Source organism: Mixophyes fleayi, chromosome 11 (assembly GCF_038048845.1).
Source record: "Mixophyes fleayi isolate aMixFle1 chromosome 11, aMixFle1.hap1, whole genome shotgun sequence".
In the NCBI taxonomy this organism is placed as follows: domain Eukaryota; kingdom Metazoa; phylum Chordata; class Amphibia; order Anura; family Limnodynastidae; genus Mixophyes; species Mixophyes fleayi.
Genome location: NC_134412.1, coordinates 33,169,323 through 33,192,019, shown reverse-complemented (window position 1 = coordinate 33,192,019; position 22,697 = coordinate 33,169,323). Strand labels below are relative to the sequence as shown.

General features: G+C 37.2%; 2 protein-coding genes across 2 annotated transcripts in view; one reads left to right on the top strand and one right to left on the bottom strand.

Moving 5' to 3' along the window:
• The window catches only part of SYNGR4 (synaptogyrin 4), a 154,323-nt gene extending 153,273 nt beyond the window's left edge, over positions 1-1,050 (top strand). Inside the window, exon 6 of the mRNA XM_075191100.1 lies at positions 966-1,050. The gene's annotated coding sequence lies outside the window, so the exon portion shown is untranslated. The remainder of the gene's footprint in view (positions 1-965) is intronic.
• A 4,798-nt stretch (positions 1,051-5,848) lies between these two features.
• Positions 5,849-21,191, bottom strand: KDELR1 (KDEL endoplasmic reticulum protein retention receptor 1). Its single transcript, XM_075191024.1, has 5 exons — positions 20,940-21,191; positions 13,201-13,301; positions 10,790-10,948; positions 9,671-9,923; positions 5,849-6,622 (listed from the first exon to the last, which is right to left on the bottom strand). The coding sequence occupies exons 1-5, from the start codon at positions 21,028-21,030 to the stop codon at positions 6,588-6,590; spliced, it is 639 nt and encodes a 212-aa protein (XP_075047125.1). The 5' UTR covers positions 21,031-21,191; the 3' UTR covers positions 5,849-6,587.
• Positions 21,192-22,697: the final 1,506 nt, after the last annotated feature.

Sequence of the window (22,697 nt, the reverse complement as noted above, 5' to 3'; positions counted from 1 at the left end):
TCATGTTGCAAAGCACTCATCATCTCTAAGTGGTTCCACGAACATGAAAATGGCCTCCACAGTCACCAGATCTCAATTAAATGAGGCACAGGAGATTGTCAACATGAGCATTCAGCCGACAAATCTGCAGCTACTGCATGATGCTATCATGTCAACATGGACAAGAATCTCAAAGGAATGTTTCCAGCACCTTCTTAAACCAATGCCATGAAGAATTCAGTTTGTTTTGTGCAAGGTGAAGGGGGTGCTTATCAGTACTAGAAAGGTGTAACTAATAAAGTGCCCACTGACTGTATTTAGTGTCACAGATCAGTGTGTAGCTCCCTCAGACCTGTACATTAGGCCTAGAATCTATTTAACAAGGGAACCAGGAGCTTCAGCTCCATTGGCTCTCCATAAATACCAAATACAGCAGATTACACAATATAACCTGGAACTGTTAAAAAATCAAATGTGTTCCAGGACAGGATGCTTAATAGTTTGGGCTTTGCAGTAAAAATAATATAATAGCCTGTTTGATACCAAGGGGGGGATTCAATCAGCTGCAAGGTCCAGCCATAATCTCACACAATGGGGGAGAATCAATTAAGTGTGAGGTGTCTCTGGAACGTCCGCAGAGACACCTCTCTTTCAGTGCAAAGCAAAATGAGTGGAGATTTCTACTGTTATTTCCACCGATGTCTGTGCAGCACGATGTCTGTGCGTCACAGCGCCAGCAATTGAATCTCACCTTATGAGTCGCTGGGGAATATTTCTATTAATCATTTTTGCTTGCACCTCAAACATGTTTCCTTTACCGTAATACATATGCACAGGAACCTTGTTGCTAGTTTAACCTCTCCTTAAGTTTTGTTGGAAATGCTGTAATGAACTGTATGCAAACTTCAAGAATTTAGCAGTCTTTGCACAGCTGTTGAAGATATCGGATTGCTTATCCACTCCTTATTTTGTTTGTATTTTTATAGGGGACTTCTCACTTCATGTCATGCCAGATGCCAGAAGAGAAGGAACTTCAATGTTATAAAACTAATTTTGTTTCTAGAAATAAGAAATGTTTGATGTCACATTTGTCTACAGTGCTAGGAATTCAAGTTTCTCTAATTTCAGGAGATTTATTGAATTTTGATGTATTTAGTGTTATTTGTTTTTTGTTTTTTTTCATTGTTCAAATAACAGTTTTAGGTTGCATAGACAGTAGTGGAGAAAATAGTTTGCAGGGACCTCTCATAATAGTCTTTTAACAAAGAAACATTTGGTGGTAAAGGTCTTCTTGCAACTGGACCCATTAACGTCATACTAGGCCACATTCTGATATGACTGTAATTTGTCTTGTCCACTCAAGATAAGCAGAAGTTGTATGTTTGATTGACTATGTGAGAAGAGATCCAATCCTAGATTCTACCGGTATGACCGTATGAATGAACCATTGTGGCACTTTGAAGTCAAAATTTCAAAGAAAGGATGACAGAAAAAGCAATAACATTTTAACCAAACAACATCTTATAAAAACCACAGGGGGCCATATGTTTCTCACCACTAAAGTAAGACTTGGTTTATAAGGACAATACTTACAATTAAACTTGAAAGCATTACAAAAGTTACAAATGTCAGTAAATTAAATTCTTGAAACAATTTGACTTTGAAAGTTTGTAAATATAATAAAATCTCTGCTGTAAAATCAGCTCAATAGTCTTGGTTGAACAAAACAATTTTGGTTAGGAACTCCACTAATGAGACACGTAACAAGTTAAAGATGATAAGATCCTGTATTAAACTCATAATTGTGACTTTCAAGCACAGCTGTTATATAAAAATTACTCAGTTATATGTAAGTGACCTTAGGCTCATTTTTAACAGATGTTTTGTGATAAGGCAGTAGTGTGCAAACAATAAAATATTTCTCCAGTTATGTTTCTAGAATATTTTTATTCATATAACTAATCACCACCATAATATAATCCACACACCTTATTTTATTAACCACAACCTTTACCCTTGTAAGGCAAACTCTTTTTTTATTGTTATTTACCTTTCTACTACTGCCCTGGAATTAACAGAACCCGGATTGCTCATCTCAACAAACAACACTGTGCTGTAATAGTTAACACTCCCTCCAACATATACACTCTCAGCATTCCCTGAGAGAACTGGTGCAAGCAAACCACTGTTAGAACTTTAATATAGTTTCCTATTACTCTCTAGAAATCACACTAGAAAGTTATTATTGTTCTCTGTGCTATGTATGACACGCCAAAATTAAGAGAATATAGCACCGCCTATAGCAACCAGATTCTAGTTATCATTTATTTAGTACAGTTTACAAAATAATAGCTAGAATCCGATTGGTTGCTATAGGCAACATCTCCACTTTTTCAAACCCGCAGCTTGACAAATTTACCCCCTGGTCTCTTATATAACTCAAAATGTAGACCTACCATATACCTGCAGGATGAAATTGTTGTGAACAATTTTAGGAACATACGTGTGTGTGTGTGTGTGTGTGTGTGTCGCCAGACTGATCGAACCTTCAGTCGAAGGTACAATCGTTTGAGATTACACTTTGGTCGGAAAATTCTTCACTGTGTACCTAGCCTTAGGCAGAAGCCTACTATTATTCACTCTAAAACGAAGACTTTACGTATTATCCTCATCAATGCAGACCATGTTAATAAAAATTATGCAATTATCATGTATAAAGTTATCTGTTTTAAAAAAAGGCAGTTACTGTTATTTTGGGTGTTATGCAAGATAGAGGTCTTTTCAAATGTAGTACTGACTTTTCTGTTTATAGTTGCCTATATTATCTGTTGGTAAACCGTTAGTGAACATAGATCTAATATTAAAATGACTAAACAACTTGCCAAGAAGGAATTACAGGAGAACGAGACCAGTGTCCTTACACTTTGCACATTTTAACCTTTCAGTTTGTGAACTTAAAGGTATGGTTAATAAATATATTTTGGCACCTAAATGTGGTTCGGATGGTGCCAATTTTATATTGCGAAGAGAACTATATTGTATCTATAGATTTAATATTGTTACAAGAGGTTTGAACACCTGTTTCTCACACGCTTGCTTTTTAGATAATCATTAATCTATTTCATAGTATTTTTTATTTATCTATTAGTACTTACATGGGTATTTATGGTATACCTTCTGTCTTTTATCTTTAGATCATAGCAATCTGGCTGATCAACCAGAGACGGTATAGATTTCTGTTGGATAAATCTGCTTGATCATGCTAGCTATTGACTTGTTACTTTGTTATTGTGTGTCTTTATATATTTAATGTTTTTCTTTTTTTCCCTGATGAAAGTTAATATCTCCGCAGTGAAAGGTTGACATAATAGAATTCTGCATTAAGTGGAGTGTCATGGGGTCATTTCTCTTTGCTCCATGCCAACATTAAGCTGCTCATTACAAATGATCCTGGTAGATGTAGACTTAACATACTTAGCAGCTGAATGATTGCTGGAGGTTACTCTAAAACTGCTTAGACTGAGGACCCATTACTAGGGACTAAAGTGGCAATGAGTACAGATCTTCCTATACTAAAAGCATAGAGAAAGCACATTTCATGCCTGACAGTAACTACTATTCTCTACATTACTACCTTCAAATTTGATCTGTTCTGGTACATTCTTATATAGCTTTTCCTCTCAAAGCCATTATTTGTGATCCATGAGGTATATATATGTTCAAGGAACATGTGCCACCAATAGTCACATTCAAAGTACATCCATACTTAAGTGATCAAATAAACACTGACCAACTGAAGAAACAAGCAGAATGATTTTGGAGACCGTAATATGCAATATAGAAGTAATAGTAAGACAAAACCTTAATTTTCATGTTTGGGGCACATTTGCCTCAAATGGAAATGATTACCACGGACATTCTTAATTATGCTACTATATAAACTTATGCAACTAATATTTTAATGTTTATTTTGTCTATTAGTGTGACAAGCTTCTTAAAAACTGCATACGGGCAGCACGGCGGCTAAGTGGTTACCACTTCTGCCTCACAGCACTGGGGTCATGAGTTCAATTCCCGACCATGGCCTTATCTGTGTGGAGTTTGTATGTTCTCCCCTTGTTTGCGTGGGTTTCCTCCGGGCGCTCCGGTTTCCTCCCACACTCCAAAAACATACTAGTAGGTTAATTGGTTGCTATCAAATTGACCCTAGTCTGTCTGTGTCTGTTAGGGAATTTAGACTGTAAGCTCCAATGGGGCAGGGACTGATGTGAATGAGTTCTCTGTACAGCACTGCGGAATTAGTGGCGCTATATAAATTAATGGTGATGATGATAGGGCAAAATTAAATGTTTGACAAATAACAGTATCTTGGCCTAAGATATTATTATGTAGCTATTGCTACAAGAAATTAATGTTTTTTCATGTAATTGCAGATCTGTTGAATGTTTCTTTATTGAACTAAAATCCCTTCCCTTCTCCAGCACTCTCATCTTCTGTAGCCTCTCTCATCTCCTTTGGTTGCTATTGAGCTGATGGCAAGCACTTCACTCTTTACCATCATCAGCCTACAAAAACTATCTACCTAGGGAAACTATTGGCTACAGAAAGAAATGGAACACCGTTCACACTTGACAGGCCAATAAACAGGAAAGGGTAGATCCAAATTTAGTGAACGACTGCAGAAATCTAAAGATATGTCACTTACAGAAAAAAATCAATTAGGACAAAACAAGGATGAACTTAAATGTTTATATATATATATATATATATATATATATATATATATATATATATATATATATATATATATATATATATATATATATATATTACACATACATACATACACACACACACACATATACCTACACACACACACATATATATATATATTTATATACATGCACACAAATTGTGAAAATACTTTAGGCCCAGTGTACAAAGCTGTTTTTAATTCCGTTCCATTATCTGTCACTTTACAGAGGCAGATCTTAGATAAAGAACAGGGAAAGTATAATGTTTTATTTTCATCTGTCCCTGCTCTTTAATCCTTCAATCTAAGTTCCCTTGTGCATGGTCATTCCATCAAGATCAATCCATCTCTGCTATGATCCAGTAACAATCCAAAACATAACGGAAAAAAAAAGCGGTGGACAGAAATAAAAGTTGCCATTTGCAATGACCTTAAACTGTACAACAGACCACATTTTATGTTCAGGGTCATAATAGTTGTTTCTAAATACATGCCAACTATTTAACTTGGACAACATTTTAACTACTTTGTTACAGCTGGAGATAAATTTAGTCAACCATAAAAACACTATACACAATATAATTTCAAATGTTTCATTGTGGAATTCTTTTTACCATCATTTACACAAAATTGTCTTTCTTTTGTTTTAAATTAAGTTTTGTAAATTGCCTGAAAACTGAAACCCATTGTTAGTTTTTCTTTTTGCTTCGTTTTTTTAACATTGGATGTAAAGCATTAACAGATCTGCAGAAACACCCGTAGAAGGCTCCAAATGCTTTAAAATAATATGCACTTTTTCCCTGTATCACCCAAATTGCTCCATTTCAGTGCGAATGGGCCCTTAGAATTACTCTAGGTTTAAATGAACACCTGCTAGGGAGCAGGCGCGGGCTGGCATATATCAGCCCGGGGGGCGCACAGGCGGCCGCATCACATGACATGCGGCCGCCGGTCAAAATCAATAGATTTTGCCACCGAGAGGCAGGCGGCCGGCCGGCCTTCCGTCCGGCCCTAATAGCGCTGCAACTGAGCGGCCCAGGGGACCGATGCCCCCCTGCCAGCCCTCCACTGCTAGGGAGAGTGGTGATCGTGTGCAAAGCACAAATAAGAGAAGGGTTGCGACATTCAACATATTTTAATGAATATAAAAAATTAAGATTGCATAGAAAGATTGGAGTCAAATCTCTCAATTTCATTTCTGTGACATTTCTGCCAAAAATACACAATATCTGTCAAGTGAACTATATACAGACTTAATGCTCATTTTCTCCATTTTGTAAAACCTGCAATTCGCAAAAAAGGGTTAGACAGTAACTATTCTTTTCAATCTGTTATCAAAGAAAGAACAGGGCCAACTACACTGGCTAAGAAATCTTTAATTCTTATTTGAAAAAAAAAAGAATAAAAAAAAAAAAAAAGTAAGAACTTTGGTTACATAAATTTGATTCTTTTCAAATCCTAACATCTCTTGGAAAAAGCAAGGGATGCAAAATAAGAAACAAAAGATAATTAGAAAATAGAGATAGAAAAAAAGAATTATACACTGAAAATGTTTTAGAAATATATTTTTTAAGGCCCAAACTACAAATAGCTGACATACTGGAGAACAGTCTCTGTAAGAAAATATCAAAAGGTCAGCTTGATAGTAATATTCTTCTTTTGGAAGTCTCTTTTCCTTAGTATCTCTTGAGGAGTAGCGGAAAGTGAAAAGCAGCTCCTATTCAGTATTTTGTGTCATACTGCCCTGAAGTTTGTATGGTAAGTGATATACATCATCATTTTCCTTTCGTAATCTCTCTCTTCTCAGCGGAGACTGAAATACACTGTAGAAGAGGACAGTACATGCTTTATCTCCTCATGCTGGTAAGCTGAGCTTCTTTCCCTTTAGAACTGGAAGAAAAAAAAGAAAAATATAGAACTTAAATACAGTCAACCTATAAACATACCTCCAAACTTTAGAAGTTTGTCCTTCCCTAAAAGCATCCCTGTAATGGTTGCCATGCACAACAGTGGCATGTACATGATTTCCAACTTTGGGACTGTTCTGCCTAAATCGAGACAGGGAGGTGTTCTATAGCAGAAACTATACCTCTAAGAAATGTAACATACACATGTTGAAGATAAAGAATGAACATATACTACTGCCTGTATTATGAACTTAAGCAACTGTGCAGTTTTATGCAGAAATGTATCATTCACCAATTCCCTTCTCAGGTACATCACCACCGTTTAGTTGAATAGCGCCTTAGATTCAGTAACGCCCGACCTAATTGTACATATAGGACATAAAGACAGTAAAAATGGACTTTATTTATATTTTCCATAATCTGACAAAGTAGTGTTTCTAAGCAAAAGCAATCTTTTTTTTCTTTTCTTCTTGTACCAAGACATTTAACGGAACATTAATGGAAATATTTAGACATGCAATAATTAGCTGTGTGGTTGATTCAATAAGATGAGATACGGCAGATATTATTTTCAGCAATAGAACAGTCATTTAAATTCAGGTTTTCTATTATGTACGTCCTAATTAAGTGATTTCCAAGCTCCCAACCAATGTGCTGCGACTCATTTGTGTAGGATCACAAGATTTTAAATGCAGAAGGAAAAAAGCATAGGCTGCGCAACAATGGTGCAGGTCAGTATGAGAAGATATCAATACACGTAAGCAAAAGAAGAAAAAAGTTTTGATAAAACCACTGCAATGTTCTTGGTAATGGTGATGTTGAGTGAGCTTAGATTCTAAAGGGGTATTCATAATTAGCAGAAGTTATATATATACCTACCAACAATCACGATTTTGGTCCCCTATAGGAGTATGAACGCGCCCGAAATTGGCCATAGTTTGAGCAGATCAGGGTGTGTCCTATTCTGGTCTGGTGAATCATATTCTACATTTTATCTATGTCATCACACTGAACTGTAGCATTGAAGGTTCCCACTCTCTTTTTTTTTGCATATTGCTAAGGCACTTGAGCCCTCAAAGTTCAGGGTTCAAACCAACTGTCTGTTCTATGAATGGTGTGCTTTCACACTGAGAAGTTGTCCTTGCTGCTGAAGAGAGAAAGAGTATCATCTTGCAAAACCTTCGGAATGAATTGCATTTTGTAGACTTTTAATCCTACCTGCATCCCTTCATTTCTTATTATGCGTTAGCAATGTAATACCACCAATCTCATTACTTGCTCCGTGTAAAAGAGGACTAGGGCATATTAAAAACATTATTATGCACTCACTATTTCCGTATATTGTTCCTATATAGTCTCATTATTTACTCACTTGCTTTTCACATTTTAACTCACAAGCCACACCAACTCCAGTCCTTACATCACAATAAATAACATACAACCCTCACAGAGTTCTTGGTCCAATAGTCACTGTAGCAAGACTATATAAAACACAGTCACAATGCAAATCTAGGTGTATTAAATTGTTATTTTTTACTTATACCATTTTACGACATATCTTCAATAACATAATCTCACACAAACAGGTTACAATATCTGTCTGTAGGTACATTAACTTCCATTAAGGATTTCTTAGGCATCCTCCTCCTGTATGTGTGGGCATGTATATATGTGTGCAAAGGTGTCCTGTGGTATCTGGCAACAAGTCATTAGCAGGAAATCCTTTAAGTCCTGTAAATTGTGCGGTGGGGCCTCCATGGCTCTGACTTGTTTTTCGAGCACATCCCACAGATGCTCAATCAGATTAAAATCTGGGGAATCTGGTGGCCAAGTCATCACCTTGAACTCTTTGTCATGTTCCTCAAACCATTTCTGAACAATGTGTGCAGTGTGGCAGGGGGCATTATCCTGCTGAAAGAGGCCATTGCCATCAGGGAATACCGTTGCAATGAAGGGGTGTATTGGTTTGCAACAATGTTTAGGAAAGTGGTATGTATTAAAGTAACATCCACATGAATGCCAGGGTGCAAAATTTCCCAGCGGAACATTGCCCAAAGCAACACACTGCCTCTGCCGGCTTGCCTTCCTCCCATAGTGCAATCTCTTCCCCAGGTAGGTAAACAATGCACACGCACCTGGCTGTCCACACGATGTAAAAGAAAACGCGATTCATCAGACCAGGCCACCTTCTTCCATTGCTCCATGGTCCAGTTCTGGCGCTCATGTGCCCATTGTAGGCGCTTTTAGTGGTGGACATGGGTCAACATGGGCACTCTGACCAGTCAGCAGCAAGCTGCGATGCACTGTGTGTTCTAAAACCTATCATAGGCAACATTACCCTTTTCAGGATTTGTGCTAAAATAGCTCATTTGTAGGATTGAACCAGACAGGCTAGCCTTGACTCCTCACGCACATCAATGCCTTTTCCGGTTTACAAGTTTTTCCTCGGACCACTTTTGGTAGCTACTAAACACATATCAGAAACACCCAACAAGGTAATTTTAGACATGCTCTGACCCAGTCATCCAGCCATCACAATTTGCCCTTCTCAAAGTTGCTCAGATTCTTACGCTTGCCCATTTTTCTGCTTTAAACACATTAACTTTAAGAACTGACTGGTCATTTGCTACCTAAACATCCCACCCCTTGACAAGAGTAACGAGACAATCAATGTTATTCACTTCACTTGTCAGTTTAGATCATTTAGAAGATAAAACATTTTCATTTTTTCAAGACAGTTAAGGTAATGTAAAAGTAGATTTCCATACCATCACCAGTGCAAGCGGTATGAAAAGTGCATGCTACTTACTTTACTCTGACCTGACTGAGCTCACTTGTATTTATATAGCGCATAAGGAACAAAATTCAAGACTCTATCCACAACTTCTAGATGCTATATATATATATATATATATATATATATCTATATATATATATATATATATATATATATCTCACAGTATAGAATTATAAAATTCTGAAATGATTAATAAATAATTAAATGCCAACAATCTACTTATTTCCGTCTTACCTTTGGTAATGTATAGATAAAAGAAGTCACAGTACAAGATGGTTTGTACGAGTCCGGCAACAATTGCAATGAGATCAAAAAATCCCTCAAACTGGTAACGCCAAATCCAATTGAAAAGATACAGGGTACGGTAGATTCCCAAAGCAAATAGATAATGGCTAGTAATGGTCTCTGCTTCCCCAGTTTTGCTGACCATGAACAGTTGTGGCAAAATTGCAACAGACTCTAGGTAAATGGAAAATGTCCATAAAATCTGTAAAATAAATGGCAGACAGACATTTTCAATAAATTCAGTAGCAAGCTATGCAAACACAACAGTCACACTATTTAATGCCAACACTGACCCATAATATATAATAAATATATATATATATATATATATATATATTTATTTATTTCCGTCTCAGCAAAAGGTTTATTATGTATGCATGTGGAAGAGAGAGAGATTACCTGAAATGCAAAAGATAGGATATTTTTTTGGCATGTTTGATTATGTTTAATGCAAATTTTATGTCAATATTGTATTTGAAAGCTTGTAATACAAATAATTTTGATATCCATGATTAAGTAATGATTGCATGGTTTCCAATAAACTTGATAATTGTTAATGAATGTTTCCATATGTTCAAAAACATTAAGGGCTCATTCAGGCAACTGTTTTGATCATGCCATATACTGGATGAAACCCAACACAAGTAAACCGCACTGAGAACACAGCAGACACTGGGATCATTCCCTTTGACCTGTGATTTCTACTGCAGGTGCTGCAGTCCTTTGAGTTGTCATTATTATTGACTAGGTGGAGTTTGTATAATTCTGAGTTGTACAGATTTTGTAAATACATGCTACAGACAAACAGACAAAGTCTGTCTCCCACCAGGGACAAATTGCAAAGAAGCCCTCCAGGGCAAAAAAATTAGTTGCTGGGGTTCACCTTCAAATAATTCTGATATGTTGTTTAGCTCAGTAGTCATAGTTTCACATTACCCTATATTACGTGAACACCATTTTAAATAATAACTCCACAGACACAAACAAAAGTATTAAGGAAACACATTGCAAAAGTATTTCTTCTACAAAGACATCAAGTTCTGTGTGTTACATTCCTTCTTTTCTTACCTCTAGAGGAGTAAAATCATGGTTGACAAGAAAAGCCAAAATAGCTGTAGGGACAATAAGGAACTCCACGCGGAAGGTGTCATGGTTACCATCGTAAGTAGCTTTGAATTTGCTGTAGATCATCCACACTGTGGCATAAGAACTTGCAACATACACGAGCTGAGAATGCAGAGGATATACATGTTTGTATTAAAACATACTCTTTATGGTAGGTGCAAAGCAAAGTACTAAGAGAATTCTGTGTTTCCCCAAATCAGTATGAATTTATAATATCTATATTGTCTGCTGAACTTTAATTTGAGTCAAGTCTTTATATGTATGCCAAAAAAAATATTGTGGTGAAATTGTGGTAGGATTGAATTTTTTGGGAGATGCTATAGCGTTGGTGGGGAACAGGGATGGAAGAGTTACTTTTTTAAAGCATAATTTGTAGTGTCCCTAATTTAGGAATCAGTCAAAAACATATCTGAGTAAAGGCCAGAATATCAGGTAAGCCTATACCCCCCCCCCCCCCCCGAGTTTTACCAAGAATTATATTATTTCTAGTGATGCAGCATTTTAAGTTAAGTCACAACAACCCAGGAGAATAATTCTAGTACAAAGTATGGAGGCCAAATTTAGTAAAGCGGTGCGGGAGCATCTGAAGGGAATAGGACGATTTATGAAAGATTATACTTTTGAGTAGAGATAACGACATTTTGCTTTAATTTACCAAGAGTGACAATATTTTAGATATAATTTGGTAATAATTAAATTTATACAGGTTGTGGATATTAGCGGGGATGTAGATTCCCAAGTTTTTAATTTTGGTTAAAGAAATAGTAAATTGGGAGGTATTTTCTGGACTATATAAAAAATGGTCGGTTCCCAAAAGGGGCATCGATTAAGATTTGCCGAGATAGAACTTCTAACCCGCAAAAGAACATTGCATGTTTTAAATCGCATCTGAACTTTATTGGTGTCCCTGGTGCCAGAAAGGGTCCTTTTTGCACATCTGGTGGACCTATCCTAAGCTTCAATCATTGTGGTCACAGATTAAAAACAAGGATAATGCCTCCCAGCCAGAAATTCGCTCTACTTCACCTCACAAATATGGCATCTACTAAACACCAGAACAAACTTATTGGGCCCATAGTCAGCTCTACAACTTGCTGCAGCCACATGCCTACCAAATATATCTCAGGTAATCACACATACTTGGCAAACATATAGACAAATGAGGGTATACACATATCATTTTGAGGAACTTGTGTTCCCTAGTTTTCCTTATATAATCAATCCTTCTTCAGTTTTTGAACTAACCAATCCTCTTCGAGATGGCATATCTTCAGTCAAATGCAGTTATTGCCCTCGGTTTTCCTGGCATCAGAGTGGACTCCCTTGCAAATCTCCCCTTCCCATCTCTCCCTTTTGTTCTTTTCCAATTCTTCTTTCTTTTCAGCCCTTCAGCTATTTTAAAACCAATGGCATTGAATGCCTCATTTTAAGATTTTTTTTAAACAAGTGAGTGTAACAGTATCAGGCTCTTTTTGTTACAATATGTCTATGATTACCTCTTCTGTAATCCTTTTATGTAACATGAATGTGTCTGGCATTTGTTGCAATTAAAATTAATAAAAAAATAAAACAAACACTATTTAAGATACACTTACATTAGGCTACAAAACCAAAAATAAAAAGTAACTCACTCTCAAGGAATACCTGCTGCAGGAGATCCTTCATGTGCAATGGAAGTGAAGTATGTATTTTTTAATTATTTACTGGTCTATGATTTGAAAAACATTACCCCTAACTAACTTTCAATCACATAAGAGAATGTATGGAAGAGAGGAGGTGAAACTGGGATTCACAGGACTTAAAATTCTACCACAGTACAAACTCAGGTTTGTAAACCTGAACTAACCCTTGTATACAATTCAATAATATATCATCCACGTGGGGTTTAATTTTGAGCACTTTTTTTTGCAATCTGTTTAAGATGAGATTGAACAGAGTTTTTTCACAGCAGAAAAATGCAGTGCTTGAATGCTATGAGTTACTTATACAGAAGCACATTGAGATGACGGGAAAACCTTCTTCCATTGCCACACAAAAGCAATATACCTCTAAAGATGCTGCATGCAGCGTGCACATAACCGAAGCATCCTCATGTGAAAGAGGAAAATTGTTTCTCCTTCACAGTAATGCATCACTGTGGGAGTCCTTCGCTTCAGAGATCACTAGTTCCTAGTGAATTGATAGGAACTGTCATGTATATTTGTTCAGGCCACAAAATGGCTGCCTCTAGAGAGTGTGTGAGTGTTTTGTGTGTAAAAATAGCATTTTGTATTCTTTAGACCATCATTTTAGCTCAATTAGTCCATGCACATTAGAGGGAATAAAGCATATCAGATAAAATGATTGTGTATTACCTTCATGGAGGTATTGTAGAAGGAGATAAAGTTTGTGAACAGGTCTAGATATCGAGAGGTGAACACAATTGCAAAGAGGATCTGACTCTTCCCAGAGATACCTAAAAGTGAGAATTGAATTGCAGTGATTTGCAGCTTTACATATATTACATTTTATATAACAACAAGAAAACATCAAACTGGACCCACAAATACAGCAAATCCTTGCTATACTCTATGAAGATTTTGGTTGATGCAATAAAAAAAAAAAAAAAGTCATCATCTCCACATCTCAGACATTAATTCTGTTTGACCAGAGTTTATTTTATGTCGTTGTCAGGATGAAAGCTTGTATGTGTTTTGTGGATTTCAAGTAGACACACGAGAAAGCACTTTCATGTTGAAGAACATTTCCTTAATATCTCAAATAAAATGCAACAACCTGTTTGTCAAAATAGATTTCAATTAAGGCTCCTTGAAAACACCTTCTGCTTTGCCACTCAGGTTGGTCCGGTCCTCTTGATCAAAGCAGATTTAGTGTTAATATCCCTGGAGCCTCCTTTCCTGCAGTTTCCTGCTGCCTTTTGAGTATGGCTTGCACGTTTAATGGCTCCCTGTACATCTATCATTATTCTGTGCATGTGTCCAGCACCATGAAACACAATCCATAACTCACATTTATAAAAGACATCATTGTCTTCCAGGTGTACCGGAGTATGACAAAACACACATACATTCCCAAAAAGAGTTAGGTACTATCTAAGACGAGTTTGTTTTTTTTTCAAATGACACTGTCTTCCTGTAAAAATGTGATTATTCATGGAAAATGCACCATGTGTAGACAGATTATACGGTAGTACTAACAATTTAACTACGGTGTCCAAATATCAATTGCATTGTATGCGTTTGCCCAATTCTACTTACTGAGATGGTTTACAGACATTTCCTTTATTCTACAGCACATTTCTAGGTTTCTAGTGTGAGTGGTGATAGAGAGAGGAGTGTGCAGTGTATGCCTATACCACTGCAGACATTGGAGAACTCTCCTTATTGCTTCCCAGGCTGGTTTATTTCAGTAAGTGTGTGGACAGCCTCCCATGACCGTCACAGATATTGGTGAACAACCAGATCAGGTGGATTACAGAAACACTGGCAAGTAATATTTTGCAATTAAGTTTTAATTATTGAACTACATCTGAAAATTTAGGTTTGGGTGGTGTCATCATTTTAAATATTCAGCATTTTTTCTGACATATAGGAAATTATGTTGTTTGCTACCGGCCCTGTGCGAAAAATGAAGTGAACTAATCAATAGAATACAGATAAGCAAATCTTGAAAACCTTTGTCTTTGCTGTATGCCATAACTTTTGATTCTAATCTAGACAAGTCCAAACATACTTTATGAAAGGGAATATTCCATTTCAAATGAAAAGACAGAGACATGAAAAGAGGCATCAACATGCACAGTGAACGCAAAAACAGGTTAGAAAAAGAATAGGTGAGAACATAAAATAGAATAAAAAAAATGTGGCAAAAAAAATACAATTCAAAACAGTGAACCATAAAAAATGAAAAATGGTACGGAAATAAATAATACAAAAAATGAGAGGAAAATCCAATAGTTGTTTATGGATGTGTATAGCTGATGCCAGGAAAATAATCATTTTCCCCAGACTCTCCTTGCTGTGCCTTATGAAAACTAAAATTGGGATCTGTGAATAAATCATGTGACAAGCTGAAATTCACTGCAGTGCATTTACTTCCAATATCAGTGTCAGTAGGGCCACAAAAATGGAGTTTTACACCATATGTTTTTGACACATTGTGACAAATTACAACAGTTTTCTGTAAAGGCCCATAAAGCAATTGTCTAATACAAACTTCAAGGTCACAGTTTGCAATGAATAGACATTAGTCCAATTAATCCATAACTATATGTAGAAGTGTAAGTGTAAAGGCATAATGTGTATATAAGTTATGGCTGTGACTGGTAGGTTATAACCATGTCTGCAATGTACAGATGGAACACACTTTTTCTAGTCAACTGGCCTGATCTTACCGAACGCAATACCTAGCTCCGAACTCTACAAACATAGTAACACTATGGTGTGGGCAGGGTTAGTGTGGCAATATGCAGCATTTCCTCCTTTATTCAGGAGGCTCCATAAATCTAGTTTAATCATGCTTCCTCTGTATACTTCTTTTCTGATCGATGGTTTGTCACTATACATCTGTGAAAAAGCATCTTATAATCCGATACAAGTATCAGCGATAGTGGCCATTCACAAATATTTGTTTTCAAATTCACTTTATGGTAATGTTTTGAGTTTAAATTCACATTCAAGTAATAATAATAAAGTAATAATGATTTATTTATATAGAGCATTTTTCACAAAAGAACTCTAAGCACTTTACATTGTTACACAGGATGAGGCAGCTATCTTAGCGCACTCAGCGGCTATTCTATGAAATCGCTCACATCAGTCCCTGCCCCATTGGAGCTTACGATCTAAATTACATACCATACATGCACACAAACATATTAGGGTTCATTTATGTCAGAAGCCAACTAACTTACCAGTATGTTTTTTGGACTGTGTGGAAGGAAACCGGGTTACTCTGAGCATAACCATGCAAACATGGGGAGAACATACAACATATGTGTGCTACTAGTACAATGGACTGTATTGGCAAAAAAGAGCTTAACTAAAAGGCATCTGAAGCTTCTTATCCATAGCTGAAAGCAAGTAATAACATGCACAAAGGTTATTAGAAATTGAGGATATCTTGTACATATCATTGTATTAACATTTTTTAAAAACAAATAAATACATCTATATAGGTATACATCAGCAATTTTACTTTTATCACAGTAAAACCAGCCATTAAAGTTGTAGACTATTTTAGCTAACGATAAAATAGTCTGCAACAATAAACAATCTGCTATCAAAGTGTAGTTTACTTCCTTTTCTTTCTTCACTACCATCTGTTAATTAAATGCTTTCAAAATTAAATACCACAAATCAGAGTTATTAAGCAGCACTGGCTTCTATTAGGAGCTGAAAATATATATTGCAGTTTCACTGCTCCTTCAAAATCACTTCTGAAAACAATATACTACTTTAAGAGTAGACTATTTTAGCAGACAGCTCTCTACATTCATGAACTTTGTAAATCAGGAAGATACAATCAGCTGCCACTACTCAAACCCTTTCATCTGTGAATAATGTTAAATTACAGCTTTCCGAGACTGTCCATAAATGACACCAGAGGAAACATTTCTGGGAAAAATCTCATAAGAGTCACAGCAGCAGAACAACCACAGTACAGCCAGACTGTTGTATGATGTGCTATGGGCTGTTAAGATATTGTACTATTTTGCAGCTTAATTTCCATTTGTAGGATACAAAATCAAATATACCAAAGTGGCATTTCACCCCATAATACAGTATAGGAATAAGGTATTTAGCTGTATATTTCTATCGGGCAGGGTAAAAAGAATAATCATTCCAGATCAACAAGGCAGTTCTCCAGTTCAGCTACAGGAAAGTATTGAAAAAATGTTTTTTTCCAATATATTTACCAGGCATTTTGGCTATACCCCTTGAAACTTTGAAATAATTACATAGATTTTCAATCGTTGTTACCTGGAGTTGCACAATTTACTTATCCTCAACAGTTTTATTGACCTGTGCCAATGTCACTGAAAATGTTAAAAAGGTTAGGGAGTCTCAAGTTCCTCCTAGGCACCATATGCAAATATGCATCCACACTGCAGTAGTCAGGTCACTTCCTTGAACAACATTTATATTGTAGCCCTTTAACATAATGTTTAGCGATCAGACAGGATGCCACTTAGTGTGGCCTGTTAGGAGTTGATGCCAAGGCTATGAAGTGGAAAGACTTACACACTAAGGGCTAGATTTACTAAGCTGCGGGTTTGAAAAAGTGGGGATGTTGCCTATAGCAACCAATCAGATTCTAGCTTTCATTTATTTAGTACCTTCTACAAAATGACAGCTAGAATCTGATTGGTTGCTATAGGCAACATCCCCACTTTTTCAAACCCGCAGCTTAGTAAATCTAGCCCTAAGATTCAAATAGCTCTGAACTGACCTGTAGTCGGTATCCGACCTTTTAAAAGCTTGTTTTACTGACCATACCTACCCTTGGTTCTTATAATGTGGAACTCACTCCTATTTAATGAACTTGGAATAAATCCATTGGCAAGTGCAAATTTAGTGAACATACGGCTAGCTGAGCTGTTGTAAATTCTGTCAGTGGGGAAGAGGGAGGATTGGTACCCTCCTAAAGGGGATAGATTTCCCTGGCTACATCTCAATATTCATGATTGGCCAGGGGGCTTCGCAACAGTGGGGGATACCTGGCTGAAGGATATGAGCCAGTCCCATCCAATCCTGGGGATGAAAGTCTGTTGGCCAATCACAGTAAATACTGCAATGCAGGCGGGGTTCCCATCTAAAAATAAATGGCTGTCGTTCTTTACAAATGAGGTATTTATTCATATATGTGAAAGTGATAAATGGCTGTTTTATATTGAATTTACCCAAGTCCGAAAGGGAGTTGTAATGATGAGCTCTTTCAAAGCTGGTGGTGTTTTCTTTATATAGAGAGTAAAAAAAACTGTATAATGGAAGCACTTTACCCTGATTAGGTTAACAGGGCTATGAAATAACTCTGTAAACTACATGACAGAAACATGTCAGCCCACAGCATAGTAGTGTGCAGTGAGCAACCATCCGAGTAATCAGCCGATTAAGCAGAGCTGTTAAGATATGTAAGAGAAGGCAAGAAAATACCTCCTCGTCTACAAAATAATCCAAATCATTTCCTTAGTTCCACTTTAACACATTAAAGGAGATGCCCACTTACAAGACAATAGGTTGAAATCATTAATGCAATTGTAGCAAAATTAAAATTGACATTGAATGCATCACATGCCATTCAAATAAATGACATGTAATGTGCTGAATATCTATTTATAGTTTGTTACATCTTTAGGTGTATATAGGATTATGTTTTTTAATAGAATTTCCCATTTTGTAGGTCCCGATGTTTGAAACTAGCTCCACTTGCAATGCATGCATCATCTTTTGATGCTCAATGAATCGGCAAATACAGATGAGGGGGTGCAAGTGTCATGCAGGTCCTATGAGTACACAGATAGCTTTGATAATAACAACTATTAAAAAGGTCACTGTTTTAACATCTAAAGCTGGGTACACACTACAGAAATTTCGACCAACTTTTTATGCAGAGCGATTTTACATGCGATCGATGATCCGATCGCTCGGTCCATGGACTGCATACACACTAGCCTTGTTTAGGACAATAAAGGGAAGAGCGAACGTCCCTTTAGCGGCTTTTTACAGCCATGTTGTCGTGAGCAATGACTGTAATTTCGTACTCACTGTTGTGGATCGGTCGGAAGTTTATACACACTACACAGAGGAAGCGAGATTGGACTGAAAATATTAAAAGGTACGACCAACCAAATGAGGAGACAATTGTCCATTTGGGCAGACTTTCGACCATCGTGTCACTGCACACACTGACCCGACTTTTGAACGAGCGGTCATATGTCGGCTGTTTGAGCCGATTATTGAATGAAAACAGTGTAGTGTGTACCCAGCTTTACCCACTAGCTTGTAAGTAAACACCCCTACTCTCTAACTGGGAGTCAAAATATTTATACTCCATATGAACATATACCAATTCTTACAAAAAAAAAATACACAACTTATATTTCTTCTTGATAAAGAAGACAATAAAAAAAAAAAGACACCTTGCTGTTTCATGTGGTGTAACATTTATAAGATGATTACAATTTCTGACGTGCACACAGAGAGAAGGGAAATCACATAACAGCGCATAGCTATAGCATAACACATCCCTCTTAGATTATTTTATTTTTTATTTGGATTTATCATGTAAACATATATTAGTGACATCAAAATAGTCCTTCCCATTAAAAGCTTTGGCAGCATCGACCTAGGTCACTGACACTGACTTTGTGAATACGTAAGTTATTAATGCTTTACTAGCAGTAGATGGTGCTCTACGTCAACATTTAAAAGGACATGCCCACTTTTGTTCATATTTTTCTCAATATATATTGAGTACCTAACAGTACCGGAATCTGCTGCAAAATAAAAAGCCTTCTCTCTTAGAAACGATGGCATTGTATGTAGACACATGTACATGCCCACTCCTACCAGTGTATCATTGGTCATTCATTATAAGTGGGTTTGGATTCTAAATCTGGTGAATTTAGGCACTGTTTGATATACTCTATTAGAGTGTATCTAACCATTGTTAAGTAGGGAGTTTTAATTGCAAAATTGGCTTTGTTTTTTTTTTTAAGGTAAAAAAATCATGGTAATGTAAACACTGTTTACCCTGTGCTTTTGTGTGCCAGGGGCATTTGTCACAAACATAATTTATCACTATGCGGGATTTTGAAAACCTTTCTTTTTAGTTGTCAAACTGAAGTTCCAAACTACCAGTACAACTCTAACTTTAATGGTCAGAAAAATAAATACTTTCTTCCTCAAATTGCCCAGAATGAGGTCAAGCCAAGCTATCCACACAGATGCAGACAATGAAAGCACCGCTAACCCTTCATGAAAACCAATTATAAAATATTGTGTCATGCATGTCCTCATAACTGCATACTCTCTAGTCATGTAAAGACAAGGGCTAGATTTACTAAACTGCTGGTTTGAAAAAATGGAGATGAGGCCTATAGCAACCAATCAGATTCTAGTTATGTATTATTTAGTTAGTACATTCTACAAAATGACAGCTAGAATCTGATTGGTTGCTATACGCAATATCTCCACTTTATCAAAGCTGCAGTTTAGTAAATATACCCCAAAATGTTGTGAAATGTATTTCAGTATTTATAAAGCAACAATGTTCTATGCAGCACAGTACAAGTAAAGTGGTTACACAGTCCTAAACATGGCACAGAGGGTCCTGCTTGCTTACAAACTGAAATTACAAAGATAAATATTCAAACTATTTGATTTTATTTCTACTACCCTGAAACTACTAGTGCCTAACAAGGTCCAGAAACAATAATTATAAACCTGAAATAAGTAAAACAAAAGAAATAGTATTTTTCTGTGATTAGTGCAATACAGAAATAATTTTGTGTAAACATGCATAATGCAATTTTCTCAAACTCCTGATAATTATACAGGGCTTTTCTGTTCTGACTGGCACTGCTAGGGTTAACACACACTATATAGTCCTCCCAGTTGTCATGCATTTATCTTTATTTCACGCACGAACTTCCACGTCACCAGATCGCCTGTGGACCAATATATCCTCCCAGGAAATTAATCAAATCTTCTAATCAAAGCAGCAAATATATCAAATGTATATTACAAAAAAGCATGTTTTGTAAATGCTTGCAATGTACTTATACAATATACGCTATATTCCTGATCTTTATTAACTGCAGGGAACTGTGATCGACACTCATTTAATAACAAACAGGGGAAATAAAGATACATGCCCAGTGCCTTTCTGTGGAGGACCCTCATCAATACACTTACAATGCCTACAGCTGTGATCTGTATAGTAAACTCGCGTTCTATCACCAGGGCAATGTAGAATCATGCAATAATATTGACATAGATAACAGATAGCAAGAGATCGGCAGTTTTAATAAATCATGGTGGGTGATTTTTTTTTTTTTTGATCAATTTGTTTTGTGTTCCCCGGGTCTTACCAGCGCAGGACCTGGTTTTCCAGATCTTCAGCAGCAGAATGATGATTGCGGATAGATGGGAAATGTCTCCCAAAAACCTAAAGATGTTCATGGTGACAAAGATGTTAGTTTGTCTAACTTAAATAATATAAAGTGTCTCTGATTTCCCTGTAGGAAGTGATCGAGGCAGGAGTGTGTTGTGTGCTAGGCCTTGTGTGTGGGAGGAGGGGAGGATTCCAGAGAGGGAGGGAGGCCAGACTGAGCCGGCTGCCTTCACTGCCCCTATAGGAACCAGGAACTGCTCACACGTTCTGATGTGGTCACAGAAACACCCAGACTGTCATAGATCATGTACAAGTCATGGTGACTGTCTGGAATCAGGGATCGTTCCGACGATGTAAATGTGTCCTAGAGGGTGCTGCATACCATTAGCTGTAATTAAACTGTCACATTTGTAAGCAGGAAAACGACCAGGTTTTTGGATTGGATACTAGGGTATAATGTAAATAGTGGGCCTTTGCCACCTGCATAAAATTAAAGAAAACTCAGTAATAAAGTGCTTTCTTCTGTAATAAAATGCTCATACAGTTTTTGATTACACAACAATAAAGTTATAAAATGCTTTCTGCTGTGAATGCTATAAATATAGGATTACCAAATCGTGCTTTTAACTCCAACCGGAAGTTTATGAATTACACACGCTACAGTTTAATAGTTAACATTTCAAATAACATAGCAAAAATTACAGGAATGCAGTTTGTCAAGAGCAGACATTTTTCTGGGACTGTAAATTAGAGCTGGCACCATAATATAACTGGCAAATAGTCCCCATCTTAAATTCTGCCCAGGGCTCAAATTTGTTTAAATCTGTATCAGTACCAGTAGTCGAAGTGTGCAATAACGCCACCTCTATTGCCTTCATTGTAAAACTATAAAATGTCATTCTTTGTTATGATCTGCATATAATTTGCACATGATCACTATGTCTTCTGCCATTCTGTTTTTGATCATATGCTTTCTACTACCGTGGCCATCTTGTTTTATGGGGTTTGGGTAGAGAGCCTTATGGGCAACCCTCTCCACAAGTTTTCAGAGGCTTCCTCCTTATGGGGAGGAGGGAGAGGCTGAAGTGCCAGTTCCCCTGGGAAAGTTGTAGTCTACCTCCCCCTTCCCCGCCCTCTCTAGCTGTGCATTGAGCTAACTGAGTTGCTGTGTTTACTGTACTGTGCTGTTTCCCATTGTATTGTAATTTTGTTTGTCTCTGTACGGCGCTTAAGGCGCCTTGTGGCGCCTTATAAATAAATATTAATAATAATAATAATAATAATAATAATAATAATACCTGGGGGAAAAAGGGACTTACCCAAGCTTTGCTGTGGAGGTGGGCCTGAAGAGCCATTTCCCCTGGGGAACAATACGACCTACCTGGGGAAGAAAGGGACTTGCCCCAGCTTTGCTGTGGAGGTGGGCCTGAAGAGCCAGTTCCCCTGGGGAACAATACGACCTACCTGGGGGAGAAAGGGACTTACCCAACCTTTGCTGTGGAGGTGGGCCTGAAGAGCCAGTTCCCCTGTGGAAAGTTACGGCCTACCTGGGGGAGAAAGGGACTTGCCCAAGCTTTGCTGCGGAGGTGGGCCTGAAGACCCTTGCCTCCTAACAGGCATTTTGCCTCCAGAGGTCGGAGATCTCAATGGACCCTCCCTAGCTTTGGCGCAGGGGGGGCCTGAAGACCCTTGTCACTTTCTGAGACTTTGGCTACTGGGGTATGAGGAGAATTGC

Bases quoted from the DNA above. Each gene is read 5' to 3' on its own strand.
- KDELR1 (XM_075191024.1), bottom strand. From the start codon at position 21,030: ATGAACATCTTTAGGTTTTTGGGAGACATTTCCCATCTATCCGCAATC. The intron at 13,302-20,939 runs GTAAGACCCGGG...TCTCACTTTTAG, and splicing joins GAAAACCAGGTCCTGCGCTG to GTATCTCTGGGAAGAGTCAG. The intron at 9,924-10,789 runs GTAAGAAAAGAA...TTTATTTTACAG, and splicing joins ATGATTTTACTCCTCTAGAG to ATTTTATGGACATTTTCCAT.